Source organism: Phyllobates terribilis, unplaced genomic scaffold, assembly GCF_046119375.1.
Source record: "Phyllobates terribilis strain yellow unplaced genomic scaffold, ASM4611937v1 Scaffold_8__6_contigs__length_399053987, whole genome shotgun sequence".
NCBI classification, from domain to species: Eukaryota; Metazoa; Chordata; class Amphibia; order Anura; family Dendrobatidae; genus Phyllobates; species Phyllobates terribilis.
Genome location: NW_027362768.1, coordinates 158,482,063 through 158,504,010, shown reverse-complemented (window position 1 = coordinate 158,504,010; position 21,948 = coordinate 158,482,063). Strand labels below are relative to the sequence as shown.

The 21,948-nt window shown below is 46.1% G+C and overlaps 1 protein-coding gene across 1 annotated transcript in view; it reads left to right on the top strand.

Moving 5' to 3' along the window:
* Positions 1–21,809, top strand: part of ZSWIM5 (zinc finger SWIM-type containing 5) — a 66,299-nt gene extending 44,490 nt beyond the window's left edge. The window contains exons 2-14 of the mRNA XM_073643583.1: positions 4,735–5,091; positions 5,172–5,320; positions 5,393–5,543; positions 5,824–5,997; positions 11,105–11,281; positions 11,390–11,536; positions 11,819–11,956; positions 12,081–12,341; positions 12,495–12,630; positions 12,801–12,958; positions 13,223–13,386; positions 13,472–13,553; positions 14,274–21,809. Of these exons, the coding sequence (XP_073499684.1) occupies positions 4,735–5,091; positions 5,172–5,320; positions 5,393–5,543; positions 5,824–5,997; positions 11,105–11,281; positions 11,390–11,536; positions 11,819–11,956; positions 12,081–12,341; positions 12,495–12,630; positions 12,801–12,958; positions 13,223–13,386; positions 13,472–13,553; positions 14,274–15,136 (2,957 nt within the window). The 3' untranslated portion in view covers positions 15,137–21,809. The remainder of the gene's footprint in view (positions 1–4,734; positions 5,092–5,171; positions 5,321–5,392; positions 5,544–5,823; positions 5,998–11,104; positions 11,282–11,389; positions 11,537–11,818; positions 11,957–12,080; positions 12,342–12,494; positions 12,631–12,800; positions 12,959–13,222; positions 13,387–13,471; positions 13,554–14,273) is intronic.
* The last annotated feature ends 139 nt before the right edge of the window (positions 21,810–21,948 follow it).

The window sequence follows — 21,948 nt, the reverse complement described above, 5'->3', positions numbered from 1 at the left end:
ACAATCCCACTAACATCTTGTGGATTTAGTGCAGAAGACCCTGCCTGCTTTTTGAACCATTTCCCAGTGTTCGCCATCGGCTCCCTGACCCTTTTTATAATACACTTTCCATCCACAAAAGCAGAAAAAAAATGTAATCATTTTTTTTTTCTTAAAGTGCATCTCGAATGTCAATATAGGTGCAATATGGCTGACACTACGGCTCAAAAAGGTGTCGCCACTCAGCTTTTATAAGGGTGTATTTATATTATACTTTTATTTTTTACCCTGAGATTAAAAATTCATCAAAACCGCATGATGTCTTACTGCAGTTTTGCCACGCGGCTTTTGATCGTGGTTTACAAAATCTGCGCTATTCGATGTGGCTTTTGAAGCGTTTTTGGCATTTCATTTAGAAAGTCTCGCCCGGCCGTGACACAGGTCACACAGTCAGAGATCTTGCTATGCCACTGCTTCATCGTAGCGTGAAAGGGGTCGTATTACAACCAGCAAGAAGCAAAAAAGAGTCGGCACTAGTTGGATTTTTGTGTGACTTGTATTATGTAGATTTCTCTCCCAGCTTTCCCAATTCTCTGAAAGGCAACTCTCGCTCTGGGGATCTTCCTGTATGGCCGGGCAGATTTTCCATTTGGCGGACTCTGCAGCTTGGGGTAGTTGTAGTGGCGGCAATACGCAGCTTTACTAAAAACAGTCAAGCCTGAGACTGACCTGCAGACCACCTTCCCCTTCATGACCCCTGACCTGACCATTTCCCTGCTCTGTCACGAAGTCTAGTGACAAAGTGAAGGGGCAATGATGCAGATCCCTGCATCGTAATGAATGGAAAACATTGATTTATCTCCTATTAACCCTGTAGCCACACAAAACCCGGTGTGTCTGTGCTCGCCCAAGGCGAAGCGGCAAATCACTGCTCTACAAGGCTCACACTTTAGGTTGATCATGTTTCATTGATTATCTAGTCATTACCTATGGAAGAATGCAAACGACTTTCCTGTTGGCAAAAAACTAATGATCGCGGGCGTCATCCCCGGGTCATGCCACAGTTACACCGGGCGACTGATCGCGGGCGTCATGTCCGGGTCATGCCGTAGTCACACCAAGCCACTTATCGGGGACATCATCTCCAGATCATGCCGAAGTTACACCGGGCGACTGATCGGGGGCGTCATCCCCGGGTCAGGCCGTAGTCACACCGAGCGACTGATCGGAGGCGTCATCCCCGGGTCAGGCCGTAGTCACACCGAGCGACTGATCGGGGGCGTCATCCACAGGTCAGGCCGTAGTCACACTGAGCGACTGATCGGGGGCGTCATCCCCGGGTCAGGCCGTAGTCACACTGAGCGACTGATCGGGGACGTCATCCCCTGGTCAGGCGTAGTCACACCGAGCGACTGATCGGGGGCGTCATCCCCGGGTCAGGCCGTAGTCACACCGAGCGACTGATCGCGGGCGTCATGTCCGGGTCATGCCGTAGTCACACCAAGCCACTTATCGGGGACATCATCTCCAGATCATGCCGAAGTTACACCGGGCGACTGATCGGGTGCATCATCCTTGGGTCTTGCCATAGTCACACCGGGCGACTGATTGGGTGCGTCATCCTTGGGTCATGCCATAGTCACACCGGGCGACTGATCGGGGGCGTCATCCTTGGGTCAGGCGTAGTCACACCGAGCGACTGATCGGGGGCGTCATCCCCGGGTCAGGCCGTAGTCACACCGAGCGACTGATCGGGGGCGTCATCCCCGGGTCAGGCCGTAGTCACACCGAGCGACTGATCGGGGACGTCATCCCCGGGTCAGGCCGTAGTCACACCGAGCGACTGATCAGGGGCGTCATCCCCGGGTCAGGCCGTAGTCACACCGAGCGACTGATCGGGGGCGTCATCCCCGGGTCAGACCGTAGTCACACTGAGCGACTGAACCATCTGACACTGGAGTCTACGCCATATTAATCGATGGGGTGGATAAGGATTACGGTGTTTTGCAACTTTCGAGTATATTTTGTGTCTCACTTCCTCCCCATTTTCACGCTCTCTGCATGCTTTCAGTGAACAGGTACTTAAATTAAAAGAATATCATATTTCCCTCCTTTGGCTCTATGGTTTTAACAACTTAGACTTAATGATTTTTTTATGGTGAACTTCAATGATCATTATATCCGTAATAGCCTCTTCCAATGTTACTCACGCGTGTCTAATGCAGGTTAGTCATGGGAGGCCATATTGTCCTCCTTGTGTCAGTCTACACTGCATGAATCAGGAGGCTCGGGATGACCATTCAGTTCTTTCTGAAGGCAGCACTTCTGGGCATGAGATTGGGGATTGTAATGTAGTTGAAATGGTAGGATGTATAAATTACAAATGTGATAATCATCTGCCAGGAATGCAGGGACTCCTGGAATGGCCCTTTAATTATCTGATTTTATGACCTCTCCTAATTATTGACTGTTCCAGGCCAGTTATCATATGTTACAGAGAAGGGTCTCATTCCTCCTGCCCCCCTACTCTCCCAGTCCTGAGATCCTGCTTTGTGTCCATCTGCCTGAAGCCCTGCAGCTGGAGGAAGGTGACGTGTGCCTGGCACTGAAAGGGTGCATTCTTCACCCTGCCAGGGAGATTATGGAACAAAGCCCCTCTCCATTCTTCACATGCCTCCAAAAGTTCAGAAACTAATATGTTTTCCTACTGCTTGTTTAAACACAGTTAATGAAGCGGTGACCGAGATGTGAACCATGCTGGATCTAATCAGCAGTGTATCCGATCAGCAGTGTATCTGATCAGCATTGTATCTGTATATGTCTGATCAGGATAGTATCTATGTGTATCTAATCAGCAGTGTATCCATTCAGCATTGTATCTGTATATGTCTGATCAGGATAGTATCTATGTGTATCTAATCAGCAGTGTATCCAATTAGCATTGTATCTGTATATGTCTGATCAGGATAGTATCTATGTGTATCTAATCAGCAGTGTATCCAATCAGCATTGTATCTGTATATGTCTGATCAGGATAGTGTCTGTGTATCTAATCAGCAGTGTATCCGATCAGCATTGTGTCAGTATATGTCTGATCAGGACAGTATCTATGTATATCTGAAGAGCAATGTATCTGATCAGGAGAGTATCTATATGTATCCAGTTGGCAGTATATCTAATCAGCAGTGCATCTGATCAGGCAAATATCTCTACATAGCTAGTCAGCAGTGAATCTGCGTGCATCTGACCGGCAGTGTATTTGATCAGTAGCATGTGTCTAACCACGTAAGTGTGACAGTGTGTATCTAATCAGAAGTTTATCTAGCCAACCTCTGATATGCGGCGTCACTGTGTATCTGATCTGCGGCGTCACTGTGTATCTGATCTGTGGCGTTGGTGCGTATCTGATCTGTGGCATCGGTGTGTATCTGATCTGTGGCGTCAGTGTGTATCTGATCTGTGGCGTCGGTGTGTATCTGATCTGTGGCGGCGGTGTGTATCTGATCTGCGTCGGCGGTGTGTATCTGATCTGCGGCGTCACTGTGTATCTGATCTGCGGTGTCACTGTGTATCTGATCTGCGGCATCACTGTGTATCTGATTGGTTCCCTCAGCTCCATCTTTCTCTGGATATGGCCACCATTGTTATGGCTTTTCGAGGGTCCTGATTATTAGAGTGGCCGTGTAGCGTGTTCCTCTCCTTTCGGGAGTCTAGGAAAGCCGGACAACTACTCCTGTCAGATCTGCAGGGGACGGACGTAAATCTTCTTTGTTTTGTTATTTGCACATATTGACCTCACAGCTCCTTAGTTCAGCACATTACTTGCAGTTTTCTCCCTCTTTGCCAGCCATAGACTTGCTAGGGGTTAACAGCGACTTTATCACTGTGGACCTTTGCACTGGGCCCGTGGCTGTGAAGTAGCAGGGGCGCCTCTAGGCAGCTTCTAAATATAACTGTCCATCGTTACCCCGCTTCCACCCCGCTGCCTTGTGCCCTGTCATTGGGGAAGTCACAGCCGGCGGAGTGCTGCATCCTGGCCTCAGGAACGCTGAGTATAATTAACCCTTCCATATCCTCTGTGTATGAATCGCCATCCGTATCCCAGGATAAGTTGTGACTTATGGTGTCTGGATGTGATTCTCTTCCCAATGCCAGGCAGCTGCCAGCAAGCTGCATGTGATATTGTAAGAGCTCCCGTGAATGGTGCTCTCTGCCGTATTCTGTATCTACAGTGGCTTCATTATCATCCGCTCTGCATTGATTATCATTATCTCTCCAGGCCGAGCCCGTCAGTAAATCCTCATCACCCCTCCCAATTTCCGTTTGAACTCCCTCAAGGTTTCAGACCCGGCTATTTTTTTCTTTTCTTTTCTCAGCAGAGGAAATTATTTTTGGCCCTGATTGCTGCCTTCTGCCTTGCTTATGGGAGATGTGGTGTAACATGTGCGGCTCTGGAGACACTGACCAACAAAGTTACTGATTACTGTTCACCTCGTCGAAAACAAATGGATCTGAAGTCCGAATTTGGACTCGCCGGATTCTTATCTCCCCCCGGGGAGAGTCAGGAGGCCCCCCCATACAGCCGGGTGACATTGGCAGGGCTTTCGTCTATGGGGGGCTAGATCTGTAGATACGAGAATATTTGTGTAAATTGACAGCGAGCCGAGATCTGGAGGAATCTGTACCTGAGTGATGAATGTCCGTGCGTCTCTGCGATGTATAAAGCTCACATTTCTCCATTTTTTCTGATTTTAGGCTTCCACCTAAGTGGCACCGTCACGGAGCCAGCCATACAGTCGGAGCCGGAAGCCACCTATAAAGTGGCCATCAGTTTTGACCGCTGTAAAATCACCTCTGTGACCTGTGGTTGCGGCAACAGGGACATTTTCTACTGCGCCCACGTGGTGGCGCTCTCACTGTACCGAATCCGCAAGCCAGACCAGGTGAAACTGCGTCTTCCCATCTCAGAAACCCTCTTCCAGATGAACAGGGACCAGCTGCAGAAGTTTGTCCAGTACCTGATCACGGCCCACCACACGGAAGTGCTTCCCACCGCCCAGAAGCTGGCCGACGAGATCCTGTCCTCCAACTCGGAAATCAACCAAGTGCACGGTAATGACCCCCATATACAGGGAGGACCCCGTCCGCTGGTCTCCTGGCCTGTCCTACTCAATCTGATCCTCTTCCTACAGGGGCCCCCGATCCCACCGCCGGAGCGAGCATCAACGACGAGAACTGCTGGCATCTGGATGAAGAGCAGGTCCGGGAGCAGGTGAAGCTCTTCCTGTCTCAGGGAGGATATTACAGCTCCGGGAAGCAGCTCAACTCCATGTTTGCTAAGGTAAGAGTCAATTCACATCCCAACATTAGATCAGATGACTGGGGAGGTTTCATCATGTATCCCGTCCCACAGGTGAGAGAGATGCTGCGGATGAGGGACTCCAATGGTGCCCGCATGCTGACCCTGATTACAGAGCAGTTCATGGCGGACCCCCGGCTGGCACTGTGGAGACAGCAGGGGACAGGGATGACGGATAAGTGCCGACAGCTATGGGATGAGCTTGGTAAGTGGTCTTCAGTACCCTACTTCTAGCCACATTCCATATTGGCTGCCACTTCATGTGCCCAGCACCTCATGGGGACAGGCAAGGAAGGAATAAATTAAGTATTTTTCATTCTGTCCAATCCTTTGCTCCCCCCGGATATGTGCAGCCACTTATCCCTTGCCCTTATAATGGCTATGTTTATAGGGGACTTGAGGATGATGTATAGGGGACTTCACTTGTGATGATCACGGCTCATATATCTTTATCTCACAGTCCTCTTGTTTGGGTCCCTCTTTAGGGGCGCTCTGGGTCTGTATTGTCCTGAACCCCCACTGCAAACACGAAGAGAAAGCCTGTTGGCTGCGACAGCTGAAAAAGTGGAACGACATGGACGTGTGTCCGCTGGAGGATGGAAATTATGGCAACGACCTACCTAACATCACCAATGCCCTCCCTCAAAGCAACGGTCACGGTAAGGGCACAGGGAAAAAAATGCAAAGATTTCAACTTTCTCATAAAATAGAAAGTTCTGCAACTTCTTAATACTTCACATTTCATTCTGTGTATACAAACCTCCGTGAGGATGAACATCCACAACCACAGGCTGTCAGAACATGATGGGAGTTGTGGTTTCGCCACAGGTGTAGAGCTCCAGGTTGCAGACCGCTCATCTAGGGTTTGTTTCCTGCAGAATCCTCCTGCGACCACCTGTCGTCTTCTCCCGTCTCTCCAGGTGTTTTTCACATTGTGCAAGAAGTGAAGTGTGGCGCTTAATAAACCTGCGGAGTTTTTTTTATTTTTTATTTTTTCCTGAGAGCTCTTTTGTGACCTCAGCAATCTCATCCTCCCCCCAATCATCTGATGAGCCGCACAAATCAATGTCTGAGGCCTCGTCAGACGCACTTGTCCTGATTGCCCTGCATGCCGCGCTCTTGCTAGGAGGACAGGAGGTTGATTAAAGCTCAGCATTTACTTCCCTGTAGAGTTTTCTTCTGTTTAACTCTTCAACTCAGACAAAACTTAATCCTGTTCTGTAACTAAAGGCTGAGGATATGCGAGTGACGCTCCTGCCACTCGCTCAGATATTTTCCAAGTCAAAACAATAAGACACGAACCATTACGTAATGTAGCATGTCTTTATGTATGGTTTTTTTCTGTAAATCAGAAAAATTCCTGATATCCTGCATTAACCAGGTATTTATAAGTGCCAGACTAGAGCTGCACTCCCTATTCTGCTGGTGCAGTCACTGTGTACATACATTACATTACTTATCCTGTACTAATCCTGAGTTACATCCTGTATTATACTCCAGAGCTGCACTCACTATTCTGCTGGTGCAGTCACTGTGTACATACATTACATTACTTATCCTGTACTAATCCTGAGTTACATCCTGTATTATACTCCAGAGCTGCACTCAGTATTCTGCTGGTGCAGTCACTGTGTACATACATTACATTACAGATTCTGTACTGATCCTGAGTTACATCCTGTATTATACTGTAGAGCTGCACTCACTATTATGCTGATGTAGTCACTGTGTACATACATTACATTACTGATCCTGAATTACATCCTGTATTATACTCCAGAGCTGCACTCACTATTCTGCTGGTGCAGTCACTGTGTACATACATTACATTACTTATCCTGTACTGACCCTGAGTTACATCCTGTATTATGCTCCAGAGCTGCACTCACTATTATGCTGATGTAGTCACTGTGGACATACATTACATTACTTATCCTGTACTGATCCTGAGTTACATCCTGTATTATACTCCAGAGCTGCACTCACTATTATGCTGATGTAGTCACTGTGTACATACATTATATTACTGATCCTGAGTTACATCCTGTATTATATTCCAGAGCTGCACTCACTATTCTGCTGGTGCAGTCACTGAGTACATACATTATATTACTGATCCTGAGTTACATCCTGTATTATACTCCAGAGCTGCACTCACTGTTCTGCTGGTGCAGTCACGGTATACATACATTACATTATTTATCCTGTACTGATCCTGAGTTACATCCTGTATTATACTCCAGAGCTGCACTCACTATTCTGCTGGTGCAGTCACTGAGTACATACATTACATTACTGATCCTGCACTGATCCTGAGTTACATCCTGTATTATACTCCAGAGCTGCACTCACTATTCTGCTGATGCAGTCACTGTGTACATACATTACATTACTTATCCTGTACTGATCCTGAGTTATATCCTGTATTATACTCCAGAGCTGCACTCACTATTCTGCTGATGCAGTTACTGTGTACATACATTACATTACTTATCCTGTACTAATCCTGAGTTACATCCTGTATTATACTCCAGAGCTGCACTCACTATTCTGCTGGTGCAGTCATTGTGTACATACATTACATTACTTATCCTGTACTAATCCTGAGTTACATCCTGTATTATACTCCAGAGCTGCACTCACTATTCTGCTGGTGCAGTCACTGTGTACATACATTACATTACTGATTCTGTACTGATCCTGAGTTACATCCTGTATTATACTCTAGAGCTGCACTCACTATTATGCTGATGTAGTCACTGTGTACATACATTACATTACTTATCCTGTACTGATCCTGAGTTACCTCCTGTATTATACTACAGAGCTGCACTCACTATTCTCCTGGTGCAGTCACTATGTACATACATTACATTACTGATCCTGAGTTACATCCTGTATTGTACTCCAGAGCTGCACTCACTATTCTGCTGGTGCAGTCAATGTGTACATACATTACATTACTTATCCTGTACTGACCCTGAGTTACATCCTGTATTATGCTCCAGAGCTGCACTCACTATTATGCTGATGTAGTCACTGGGGACATACATTACATTACTTATCCTGTACTGATCCTGAGTTACATCCTGTATTATACTCCAGAGCTGCACTCACTATTATGCTGATGTAGTCACTGTGTACATACATTATATTACTGATCCTGAGTTACATCCTGTATTATATTCCAGAGCTGCACTCACTATTCTGCTGGTGCAGTCACTGAGTACATACATTACATTACTGATCCTGCACTGATCCTGAGTTACATCCTGTATTATACTCCAGCGCTGCACTCACTATTCTGCTGATGCAGTCACTGTGTACATACATTACATTACTGTTCCTGCACTGATCCTGAGTTACATCCTGTATTATACTCCAGAGCTGCACTCACTATTCTGCTGATGCAGTCACTGTGTACATACATTATATTACTGATCCTGAGTTACATCCTGTATTATACTCCAGAGCTGCACTCACTATTCTGCTGGTGCAGTCACGGTGTACATACATTACATTATTTATCCTGTACTGATCCTGAGTTACATCCTGTATTATACTCCAGAGCTGCACTCACTATTCTGCTGGTGCAGTCACGGTGTACATACATTACATTACTGATCCTGCACTGATCCTGAGTTACATCCTGTATTATACTCCAGAGCTGCACTCACTAGTCTGCTGATGCAGTCACTGTGTACATACATTACATTACTTATCCTGTACTGATCCTGAGTTATATCCTGTATTATACTCCAGAGCTGCACTCACTATTCTGCTGATGCAGTCACTGTGTACATACATTACATTACTTATCCTGTACTGATCCTGAGTTACATCCTGTATTATACTCCAGAGCTGCACTCACTATTCTGCTTGTGCAGTCACTGTGTACATACATTACATTACTGATCCTGTACTGATCCTGAGTTATATCCTGTATTATACTACAGAGCTGCACTCACTAATCTGCTTGTGCAGTCACTGTGTACATACATTACTGATCCTGTACTGATCCTGATTTACATCCTGTATTATACTCCAGAGCTGCACTCACTATTCTGCTTGTGCAGTCACTGTGTACATACATTACATTACTGATCCTGTACTGATCCTGAGTTATATCCTGTATTATACTACAGAGCTGCACTCACTAATCTGCTTGTGCAGTCACTGTGTACATACATTACATTACTGATCCTGTCCTGATCCTGAGTTATATCCTGTATTATACTACAGAGCTGCACTCACTATTCTGCTTGTGCAGTCACTGTGTGCATACATTACATTACTGATCCTGTACTGATCCTGAGTTATATCCTGTATTATACTCCAGAGCTGCACTCACTATTCTGCTTGTGCAGTCACTGTGTGCATACATTACATTACTGATCCTGTACTGATCCTGAGTTATATCCTGTATTATACTCCAGAGCTGCACTCACTATTCTGCTTGTGCAGTCACTGTGTACATACATTACATTACTGATCCTGTACTGATCCTAAGTTACATCCTGTATTATACTACAGAGCTGCACTCACTATTCTGCTTGTGCAGTCACTGTGTGCATACATTACATTACTGATCCTGTACTGATCCTGAGTTATATCCTGTATTATACTCCAGAGCTGCACTCACTATTCTGCTGGTGCAGTCACTGTGTACATACATTACATTACTGATCCTGTACTGATCCTGAGTTACATCCTGTATTATACTCCAGAGCTGCACTCACTATTCTGCTGGTGCAGTCACTGTGTACATACATTACATTACTTATCCTGTACTGATCCTGAGTTACATCCTGTATTATACTACAGAGCTGCACTCACTATTCTGCTTGTGCAGTCACTGTGTGCATACATTACATTACTGATCCTGTACTGATCCTGAGTTATATCCTGTATTATACTCCAGAGCTGCACTCACTATTCTGCTTGTGCAGTCACTGTGTGCATACATTACATTACTGATCCTGTGCTGATCCTGAGTTATATCCTGTATTATACTCCAGAGCTGCACTCACTATTCTGCTTGTGCAGTCACTGTGTACATACATTACATTACTGATCCTGTACTGATCCTGAGTTACATCCTGTATTATACTCCAGAGCTGCACTCACTATTCTGCTTGTGCAGTCACTGTGTGCATACATTACATTACTGATCCTGTACTGATCCTGAGTTATATCCTGTATTATACTCCAGAGCTGCACTCACTATTCTGCTGGTGCAGTCACTGTGTACATACATTACATTACTGATCCTGTACTGATCCTGAGTTACATCCTGTATTATACTACAGAGCTGCACTCACTATTCTGCTGGTGCAGTCACTATGTACATACATTACATTACTGATCCTGAGTTATATCCTGTATTATACTCCAGAGCTGCACTCACTATTCTGCTGGTGCAGTCACTGTGTACATACATTACATTACTGATCCTGTACTGATCCTGAGTTATATCCTGTATTATACTCCAGAGCTGCACTCACAATTCTGCTGGTGCAGTCACTGTGTACATACATTACATTACTTATCCTGTACTGATCCAGTATTATACTCCAGAGCTGCTCTCACTATTCTTTCTGCTTTAGGAAATAACAGCTGTTCCCCTGTAATTTAGGAGCCGATATATCAGACATTCGCAGCCCCATAGATATTGACCAGTAACGTTGTCAGGATCCGTTGTACATTACAGACGTCTCCAGAGTTATTTTGCAGTGGTGACTTACATTTCCGTCTTCTCTCTTGTAGATTCCTTGGTGCGTCCTCGAAGGACCGTGTTCACCCGTGCGATTGAAGCTTGTGACTTGCACTGGCAGGACAGCCACCTGCAGAGGATAATCAGCAGTGACTTCTATCTGTCGCCTGCCTGTCAGAGGGATGGCGAGAGCCTGCTCTTCAACTCCCAGGGACAGCCTCTGTGGCTGGGTGAGTACAGGGCCTGTCACATATACAAGATCTTTGACATGTCTGCAGTACCACTCTTCTCAGACTTTACATTTATGTGTATATATATATAATGTTTTTTACATTTAGAACACGTTCCTACAGCGTGTGCAAGAGTCGATGCCCTGCGATCCCACGGTTATCCCAAAGAAGCTTTACGCCTGGCAGTCGCCATAATAAGCACTCTGAGATTACAGCAGCAACGGCAGCTGGAGATCTACAAGCAGCAGAAAAAAGGTTAGTGATGCCGATCATGGCCGACGTGTTGCTTAGTTATAGCGAGCAGCCTGGGCACAAGAATCGGGCAAGTAGTTATGGCACGGTGTGACTGGGTAACATTTATAGCCCTGGGTGCTTGGACTTTGAGTATCTGACACTGCGGTGAGTTTCCGCCTCTGGGTGTTTGGCCTTGGGTCATTGTCCTGCACTTAGTGCATAGGTTTGAGGCGAATGGATGGCACAGAGATGTCTCCGGGTTTATCAACTGTAGAGATATTTCTGACTTTCTTATTTCTGCAGAACTGATTCAGAGAAACACAACTACAATCACCAATCTGGAGGGATGGGTGGGTCACCCACTAGACCCCGTTGGATGTCTATTTACCACTCTGACAGAAGCGTGCCGCTTGGACGAAGAAAATACCATGGAGGTGACAGGTGAGAAATCGTACCAATCCTCCAGCCAGATGACGTGCCCCCCATAGCTGACTATGCTTAGTGCTGGATGACCCCCACAGACTCTTCATTATGGCGGCTTGATGTTTCTCTTCCCCTTTTACAGAAAGCAACGAGTCTCAGCGCCCAAATTACCAACATGTATGTGTTGCCAACGACTCCATGGAGAACGGAGAATCCTACCTTTCCCTGGCACTGGAGGTGGCGCTGATGGGCATGGGGCAGCAGCGACTCATGCCTGAAGGGTTGTATGCACAGGATAAGGTGTGCCGCAACGAGGAGCAGATCATCGGCCGCCTGCAGGAGCTGGAGCTGGATGCCGTGCTGGTCCAGACCCTGCGCAAACAGTGCATACTGCTGCTGGAGGGTAAGAGCACCATCCTCTGGCTCTAGTGGGCATTGTGTCTAGTAATTTGTTCATTAGTGTAGAATAGTGCAGGCCGGGATCTGAGTCTTTCAGCTGATGCAGAAACACATGCAGAATCTTTCACGTTTGTAACGATGACATTTTCTGTTTCAGGGGGTCCGTTCAGCGGTCTGGGAGAGGTCATCCATCGAGAGAGCGTCCCCATGCACACGTTTGCCAAATACCTCTTCTCTGCATTGCTGCCCCACGATGCGGACTTGGCCTATAAACTGTCTCTCCGTGCTATGAGGTAAGCGCAGGGAAATAATATAAGATTAATGGGATGGTTCACATGGCATGGAGATCATGTAGGGGGGATAGAAGATGGGGTTCTGCATTTGATGCCCATTTACAGGGAAGGTGTGTGTGTCCTTGCCACCTTTCATTTCACCTCATTGCTGGCATAATTCTCTACTTCAGGCTCCCGGTGTTGGAGAGCAGTGTCCCCTCAGGCGACGTATCCCACCCTCATCACATTGTGTCCGTGGTGCCGAGTCGGTACCCCCGCTGGTTCACCCTGGGGCACCTGGAGTCACAGCAGTGCGAGCTGGCCTCCACCATGCTGACCGCTGCCAAAGGTGAGAAGTTGCTGCCCCAAGTGGGACTTGCATTTAAAATTAATAGATTTTTGTTTCATTTCTTTGTTCTTTCATGACCTCTGCTTGCTGTTAGTGAATTGAAACATTACTCTTTACACCTAGAGGTTGACAACGTATGCCGCACAAATCTCTCTCCTGTCCCATAGTTTATGTTGCAGTGGATTTATGTGCATTCATCGATTACATTCACTTCATATATCGCCCCATTGACCCCCGACATGACACTTTCTCTCCTCCCCGCAGGTGACATGCTGCGACTCCGCACTGTTCTTGAAGCCATACAGCGCAACATCCATTCCTCCTCCCTGATCTTTAAGCTGGCGCAGGATGCCTTTAAGATCGCCACGCCAGCTGACAGCAGCTCGGACACGACGCTGCTCAATGTCGCTTTGGAGCTTGGGCTGCAGGTAAGATTTAGCGCCACGTTGTCACCTTCCTGATTTAATGATACGGTGTAACCCCATGTAAATCATTGACTTCCTCCACCCTTAGGTCATGAGAATGACGCTCAGCACCCTGAACTGGAGGCGCAGGGAGATGGTGCGGTGGCTGGTGACGTGTGCCACGGAAGTCGGTAAGTGGTATCGGCCATTATCCGGAGGGCGGCCTCACTGACTTCATACAGGCGGCTGCAACAGGAGTCTGTACAGTGGGACAAGGGCCCCAATGTGGTGCAGGTCCTTGTTCTACTCCGTATACAGAAAATGTATAAAATAGGATAAATACACAATTCTACCATAGATAAAGTACAGTATTACCCAAATATCGCACAATCCTGTACCCCCACTCACCCCTACATCCCTCTGGTGGAAAGGATAGAAAAAAATGGAATTTTCTTCTTTCCCCTCATCCTCACCCCCACAGCTCCTCCACCCATTGAATATCTTGATGTTTTTACTTGACATACATCCCTTCAGATTTTCTTGCATATTTTCTAGCTGCCTTTTCTTAAATATATTAACTTGTCCAACATAATCCAACAATATTTTATCCACAAGAGTCTATTGTGGCCGGTTCAACTTTCTCACTCGACTCCTCCATACACAGGAGCGCTCTGCGCCCTCTCGGAAGATCGATCCCGTGGTCTCTATGAGAGAGATGCTGCCAGACATCTCTGGACCGAGGCTCAACAAAAGGATCAGCAGTACAATATCAGACACGTCCGATCCTTACCGCCCCTGACAATCACCCCATACATATTAGACTTTCTTGCCGATAGGTTATTAGTCTCGTGTGTGGGGGGGCTTACAATCATCAGTGATTGGTAAAATTTTGTCTTCTGCTTTCCTTGCAGGTGTCCGTGCCCTCGTGAGTATCCTACAGACCTGGTATACACTCTTCACCCCCACAGAAGCCACCAGCATCGTAGCGGCAGCCGCCACGTCGCACAGCACCGTCCTACGACTAAACCTGGACTATGCACAGCGGGAAGAGCTCGCCAGCTGCTCGAGGACCTTAGCCCTGCAGTGCGCCATGAAAGACCCACAAAACTGCGCCCTGTCGGCCCTGACCTTGTGCGAAAAAGATCACACGGCTTTTGAGACGGCCTACCAAATCGCGGTGGATGCCGCCTCGGGTGGCATGACCTACTCGCAGCTCTTCACTATCGCCCGCTATATGGAGCATCGGGGCTATCCACTGCGGGCGTTCAAACTCTGCTCGCTTGCAATGAGCCACCTCAACCTGGCGTACAACCAGGACACGCACCCTGCCATTAATGACGTCCTATGGGCCTGCTCCCTCAGCCACTCGCTAGGAAAAAACGAATTGGCGGCGTTAGTGCCTCTGGTGGTGAAAAGCGTGCACTGCGCCACTGTCTTGTCAGACATCCTTAGACGATGCACGCTCACGGCTCCGGGATTGGCTGGGATTCCTGGCAGGAGGAATTCTGGTAAACTCATGTCCACAGACAAACCACCCCTGCGCCAGCTGCTGGATGCCGCGGTCGGCGCCTACATCAACACCACCCATTCCCGCCTCACACACATCAGCCCCCGGCACTATGGAGAGTTCATAGAGTTTCTCAGCAAAGCCCGGGAGACCTTCCTCCTCGGGCAGGACGGGTTACTGCAGTTCGCTCAGTTTATAGACAATTTAAAGCAGATCTATAAAGGCAAGAAAAAGCTGATGATGCTGGTCAGGGAGAGGTTTGGCTGAGGCTCGCACCTCTCCCGTCTCTGCTTTCTTGTCTATGTGGGCCCCTAATATCCAAAGGGGGTCAAACCAGGACCGTCACAGCAGGAGCCTTTCATCACCTGCCAAACATTTCATCATTCTCTTTGGGGGGGGGACAGTTCACCTTCTCACAAGTGTAGCCAGCGCTGGGCCTCTGGTTTAATTCATACGAACATCAGGTTTTTATGTTTTTGGTTAATTGGAGACCATGCGAAGCTTGTTGCCTGGATGGAGGAAGATTTTGCCCTGTCCACTAGGTGGCGCTGCAGCAGGCACCATGCATCACCCCCAGCAGGGGACAATATAATTCTTTCAGCCGGGAATCACCAAAGTCTGGGATTTCCAGTATGGAGCTCAATGACTTCTGGTTCTGCATCACTCAGGGTTGACCAGTCTCATTCCTAGACCCAATTACCACCGGTTACACCAGGGAGATGCTACCGTAACCTGTGCCCCCTCACAGACCACGAAACATACCAACCGTTAGATGCGAAAACTAAACCAACCCCGCTGCCAAACGGCCCCCTAATGTGTCACTATACTCCCCCCATCCTCTCCACCACGTGCGGTAAGGACACCAAACTTTCCAGACATCCAATGGTGGAACTACAAGTCCCAGCATCGCCAGAGAAGTGCAGTAGTCCTGCAACAAGCAGTGCTCCAGGTATACAATATAGATTGTAGCACTTATATAGGTTGAAAAAAAGACCTAGGTCCAACAAATTCAGCCTTTTGCACCAATTATACATTCTGCAGAGTGCACAGAAGGTGGATGACCAAATTCTGGCAAAGACATTGAAATGTTATCTATTAGTCCATAGAAGAACGCAAAGGTATCTTTACCTTATAGGCCGTTATCGGTGACCCTGCTCACCTAGTTTTCTGAGTGCAGTACAGGGCAGTGACCACTAGAGGCCGACGTCTGTGTAACACTCGGTGCCAGCGGCTCTGCCGTCTTCGCTGACCTCCAAGCCTTGGGATTAGCTTTTATCATCAATCATTGACGACAGATCCGTCCAGTCTCGTGTGAATAAAGCTTATTCATCAAATATTGCAAAGTTCTGAAACTTTACAATAATCTTTTTTTTTCTATTTCTCACCATTTTCAGGATCTCTGCTTGCTGTCGTGGAATGGGAACCTCCTTTTTTTTAGAATCCTGTACAGACTAATACATCTCACAGCTGGAGGGTTGTTACAGTAGTATCCAGCCTAGACAATCCTCCATGAGTTACTCTGGCTGGATTGTAAAGTAATTTACCTGCACTGATACATTGTAACACACCCTCAGCTGTAAGATGTATAAGACTAGTGTCGTGGCTTCCGTCATAACCACTGTGAATGATGAAAAGGAATCCTGATGGACCCGACGGAGGCCGCTCGAGTAGTGGTATTTTTGGCTACAAGAATAACCTTGCAAAATACCAATATACTAGAACCTTGATGGAAACCAGTAGTAAAAGTGTGAACAAGAAGAATCCCATTCACTGACAGCAAGCGAGATCCTGAAAATGGTCAGGAATTGAAACAGAAAGGGCCCGATTCATTATTGCATTTGAGCCTATTTTTTCATATTTTTGTGCTTTTTTGTTTTTTCTTTTGTTTTGCGCCAAATTCTTTTTTTAAAGTTGCGCTTTATTTTTAAGTCAATTTTCAACTTATTTGTCTTTTTTTTCTCCTCCGTTCGCCATTGTGGCCGTGGTTTTTACGACTTTTTAAAAAGTTGCAACTTTTTGCGCAGATGTACTTTAGTTTCCCACTCCTGCAGTGAATTTTTTTTTTTTTTTTTTTTTTTAAGACTCCAGAATTTTTTTGCACAAATGTCAATATTTTTCTCTAAAAGGGCACAAAAAAAGCTAAAAGACAAAAATATAGAGCATTTTTTTTATTATTTTATGCACAATTGAAGAACCTTTATGCACCATATTGGAGAATTTGGCGCTAAAAAACGGCAACAAATACAAGGAAAAAAAGAAAAGTAACTTTAAAAAAAAGAAGAAGAATGCAAATGATGAATTGGCCCTAAAGTATATTAGAAAAAATACAGATCATCTTCCTTTATAGGAGAACTGGAAAATCTCCTTAAAGGGAACCTGTCACCATAAAAATGCAGTCTAATATGCAGGCAGCGCGTTGTAGAGCGGGAGGAGTTGAGCAAAAGTTTTAGGAGGATGTGAAAAAAATGCTGCAAAAGTAAAAAACAGAAGTGTTAATTTATTTTTATCAATCAACGAAATGCAAAGTGGATGAACAAAAGAGAAATCTAAATCATATCAACGTTTGGTGACCGCCCTTCACCAGTTCTTCCTTGTATACTTGCAGTCAAGAGATTTTGTAGGATTATAGTCAGGTTGTTGAGTACTTGTTAATCTTATTACACCAACAAGTTATAGTGATCATCATTTTCATATGTCAGTTGACACGGCTATTAACTGAAACAGCTGTGTGGGAGGCTTAAAACTGGGTGAGGAACAGCCAAACTCTGCTACAAAGGTGAGGTTGTGGAAGACTGTTTCATTCCACAGACCATACACCATAGCAAGACTGAGGACAACAAGATACAAGGTAGTTATACTGGATCAACAAGGTCTCTCCCAAGCAGACTGAGGTTTCAACATGTGCAGCTCTTTTGAAGAATCACCTGAGAAATAGGCGATGTTGAAGACCGTAGACGCAGTGGTTGGCCAGGAAACTTAGTGCAGTACATCCTTCCAAAACTGGAAGATGTCCAGCAGTGCCATCAGCTCAGAACTGGCAGCAACCAGTGGGACCCAGCTGCACCAATCTAGTCCGATGAAGTCTGCCCAGAAGTGGTAATCATGCAAAAACCATACCTTCAACATAGAAACAAGGCAAAGTGACTCATATATGCACGATAACATAGGAACCAAGGTACAGCAGGTGCCCTCGACTGATTTGCCAAAATGTGGAATATTTGGGTGTAACAGGAGGCAGTTTGTTTGCTGAGAGGCTGAAAAAGAGGCACAATAATGAGAGTGCAAGAACAGTGAAGCACGGTGGCAGGTCCTGCAAGTTTTTCATTTTGGCAAATGGAGGATTGTGTACTCAATGCTGAGAAATACAAGCAGATCCATCATCTAATCTCATCAGGGAGGCGTCTGATTGGCTTCAAATTTATTCTGCAGCAGGAAAACGTCCCCAAAAATCCAGCCAATGTCATTAAAAACGAGGATTCCTGGAAGTGGTGATGCGGCCCTCAGAGCCCTGATCTCACATCATCCAGTCTGTCTGGGATCACATGGAGAGACTGAAGGATTTGCATAAGTGACATCCACAGAAGATCTGTGGTCAGTTCTCCAAGATGTTTGGAACAACCTCCCTGTGTGCAAGTACCCAGAAGAATTGATGAAGGCAAAGGGTGGTCACCAAATAGTGATGGGGTTTAGTTTTCCCTTTTCTTCATTCACTTTGCATTTTGTTAATTGATGATAATAATCGATTAACACTTCTATTTTTGAAAGCTTACTGTGCAGCACTTTTTCCAAACTTTTGCACAGTGCTGTATATACCAGCTCCTTCTGCTTTAGAACAGCAACAATAAACTTTTGTATTGCGCTTTTTTTCGCAATGGACGATGCCTCAAGATTGTTCTGCATTTTCAATGTGACAAGCAAATATCTGAAGACAGGTCAGTTTCACACGGTCCGTACTCTGATAAGAAAACCTGTCCTGAACATTGAGGCTATGTGCCCACGTAGCAGATTTGATGCAGAGCGTTTTTGCCTCTCTCTGGCAGAAAAAAACGCATGCAGATTTACAGATTTTGAGCATCACTTGGAAAGTGCTTGACAAGTTGGTCACACAATATAAATCCATGCAACCAGCATAGATCTATATTGTGTGACCAACTTGGATGCTTTAAATGCTGCATCTATAGTAAAAAAAAAAAAAAAAGTTAAAAATAAAAAAAAACCTGTATACTCACCTCTCCGGTCTCCGATCCTCTCTCCTCGGCGTCCTGCGGTGTACTTGCAGGACCTGCGGTGACGTCATTTAGTCAGCTGATGGTCACCCGACCATCACCTGACCGCTGACGTCAGTGGTCACATGACCATCAGGTGACTAAATGACGTCACCTCAGGTCCTGCCAGTACACTGCGGGACGCCGAGGAGAGAGGACGCGGCCGGGAGGAGCCTGGAGAGGTGAATATACAGGTTTTTTTTAACTTCTTTATTTCTTTTCTTCACCGCGTGGTAGCCGGGATGAAGAGGAGTTGTAGTCTCCTCTTCATCCCGGGTACCACACGCACCGCGATTACGCTGCAAATTTGTGGCCATTGAATTTAATTGAAGCGCAGCAAATCCACATATACCTGCGGGTTTGCTGCGTTTCAATGTTCCTCAATGGCCACGATTTTGCGGTGTAATCGCGGTAGAAATGGTCATGCTGCGTTTTGCAAAGCAATGCGAATTCGGCACGCAAATTAGCGCATCATGTGCACAACACATCCGAATTCACATTGCTTTGCTTGGCAGACGGTTTTACAAGCATTTTCGCAGCCGCAAAAATGCTACAAGAACGCTACGTGGGCACATGGCCTGAGGCTCCTAACTTGAGCTGACCGCCTGATATATGCCTATGAGGCAGCGAGCTGAGGGCAGAAGACCCTACGGTTGTGCCGGCTTCTCCGATCCAAGCATGAACGTGTCAGATCGGATTTATGCCTCATTCAGACAGAACCTGTATCTATTATAGTCTATAGGGCCGTTCGCCTCGGTGTCTCAAACGTCTATTTTTTATCCAAGTCAAGTCTATGGTGGGGTGGGGGGCGCACAGATCCTATCCCTGTTCTATCCGTTTTTAACATAAAGGGGGATGTGTTTTTTTTTTTCTGGCTTACGAAAAAAAATCACTGATGGTAAAACCTGACACTGACCAAAAACGGAACATCAGTCGTTTGTTTTTTCATGTACGAGAAAAAAAATCCTGAATAAGGCTTTAGGCTTGGGCTACATTCACACATCACTGTAAAGCAGACCTTTCTCTCGTATCATCTGTTTTAGGTCAGTGTTGCATCCTTTCTTTTTTTTTTCTAGACCGTCTGAACTTGTTTTAAACATGGACTCTTAATATATCAGTTAAAAAAATGGATGAAACTGATGGAAAACTTAATTACCAAGTCTGTCATCTATTTTTTTATGGTTCATTTTGCAAATTGGATGAGAATAGGACACGCTCCGAGCCTCACGGACCGGTCACATGGACCCCTATCACGGATGAATAAAATTTTATAGGTCAGTGTAACGTCCGATAAGAAAAGCGGAGCGCATGAGGACGTGTCCCACAGGTGTGAATATAGCCTTAGGCTACGTTCCCACGATGCGTTTTTGATGTTGCAGATTTTCTGCACCCATTAAGTAAAATAAGTTACTTGCGTTTTTTAAAAAAAATATGCAGCGTAAAAATCTCATTGTGGGAACGTAGCCTTACGCTGCAGTTTAGGCATCAATGCTGACAGCCCTCTGACCCCCAGAGCATCCTGACATCACACAGGGTCACGTAAAGTCATTCTAGATCCATTCCAGATCCGGAGGGTCCATCACTGCCCCTCCACCGCTCGCCCCCTGCCGTTCACCTCCCTCATCCTAAAGAGAAGTGTCTCCCACCTCATCGCTGAACTGTAACTGAAACTCAGGGAACACTACACGATATAAAGTGACGACAAAGCGTTTATCGAGCTGTAAATACGAGAATATATGTGGATTATCAGATGTAAAATACTAATTATTTATGACGGTTCTGTCCTTCTCCGCAGGGCGACGGTATACTTGAATGCTTTGGCTGGGGCGGTGCTTTAAGTGCTTTTCTCAGGTGGGAGAAGGGAAGCGTTTCTTCTTTTTTAGCCGGGTGGAGGGGGGGGGGGGTGTCGTTATTTGTGCAATGAGGTTTGGCGATAATTTGTGGGAGGATTAGACTGTGCCAAGAATCTGAGCTGGTCGACCCCCTCCAACTCCCGCATTCATAACAGTTGTACAGAGTGGATTTTGCAATAATGAACACACCCTCCCGAGAAAAGAATTGAGAATCCTTAACCCTGACCATTAATTTGGGGGTCTTTAGGAATGGCCGTGTATTTGTCTTGGCGATTCCAAAATTGTGCGCTGCAGGCGATTACGAAAGACTGTGAGGTTTAGCAATAACTGTGGTGCAGGAGGGGCGACCCCCCCCAAAAATGAACAATGTCCTGTGAACTCGCACCAGTTTCTGTTCCCCTCCCTAATATTTATTTGTACCCCTTTATATGCACCTGTCAGTCACTCCTCTCCCAAACTTGACGTCTTCTGTTGGATGATGAAGAGGCCTGATCTTGGAGAGTGGGGGAGGGGTGATTATTGGTTGTCACTTACTCCGCTGCCGCCGCCGCCGCCACCACACGTCTCTTTCTGCATCGCTTCTCCGCGTCCCAGCGCGCTCGCCCCTCAGTATTCCTTGCCACAGACGTATCATTGCTCTTATTTTTACCAGTTTTATTTGTATGCTTACTTTTATCTTTTTTTTTTTTTTTGTGCAACCTCTTAATGTTTGTTAATATTAATAAGAAAATGAACCCTATTTATGTATTGCCGAAACCATTTTATATGAATTGTGTTGAAAATTTCAGTGCTTTTCTATGAATAAATTGTGAATCACAAAACTTTTTGGTTTCCCGTGAATGGAACATTTAAAATGAAGAAATTGTAGTATTAATCCAGAGATCAGCAATACAAGATGCTGTAACACCCGTCCAGCAGAGGGCGCACTGTGTACGTCCCATAGATTGGGGCCTGCACAGAA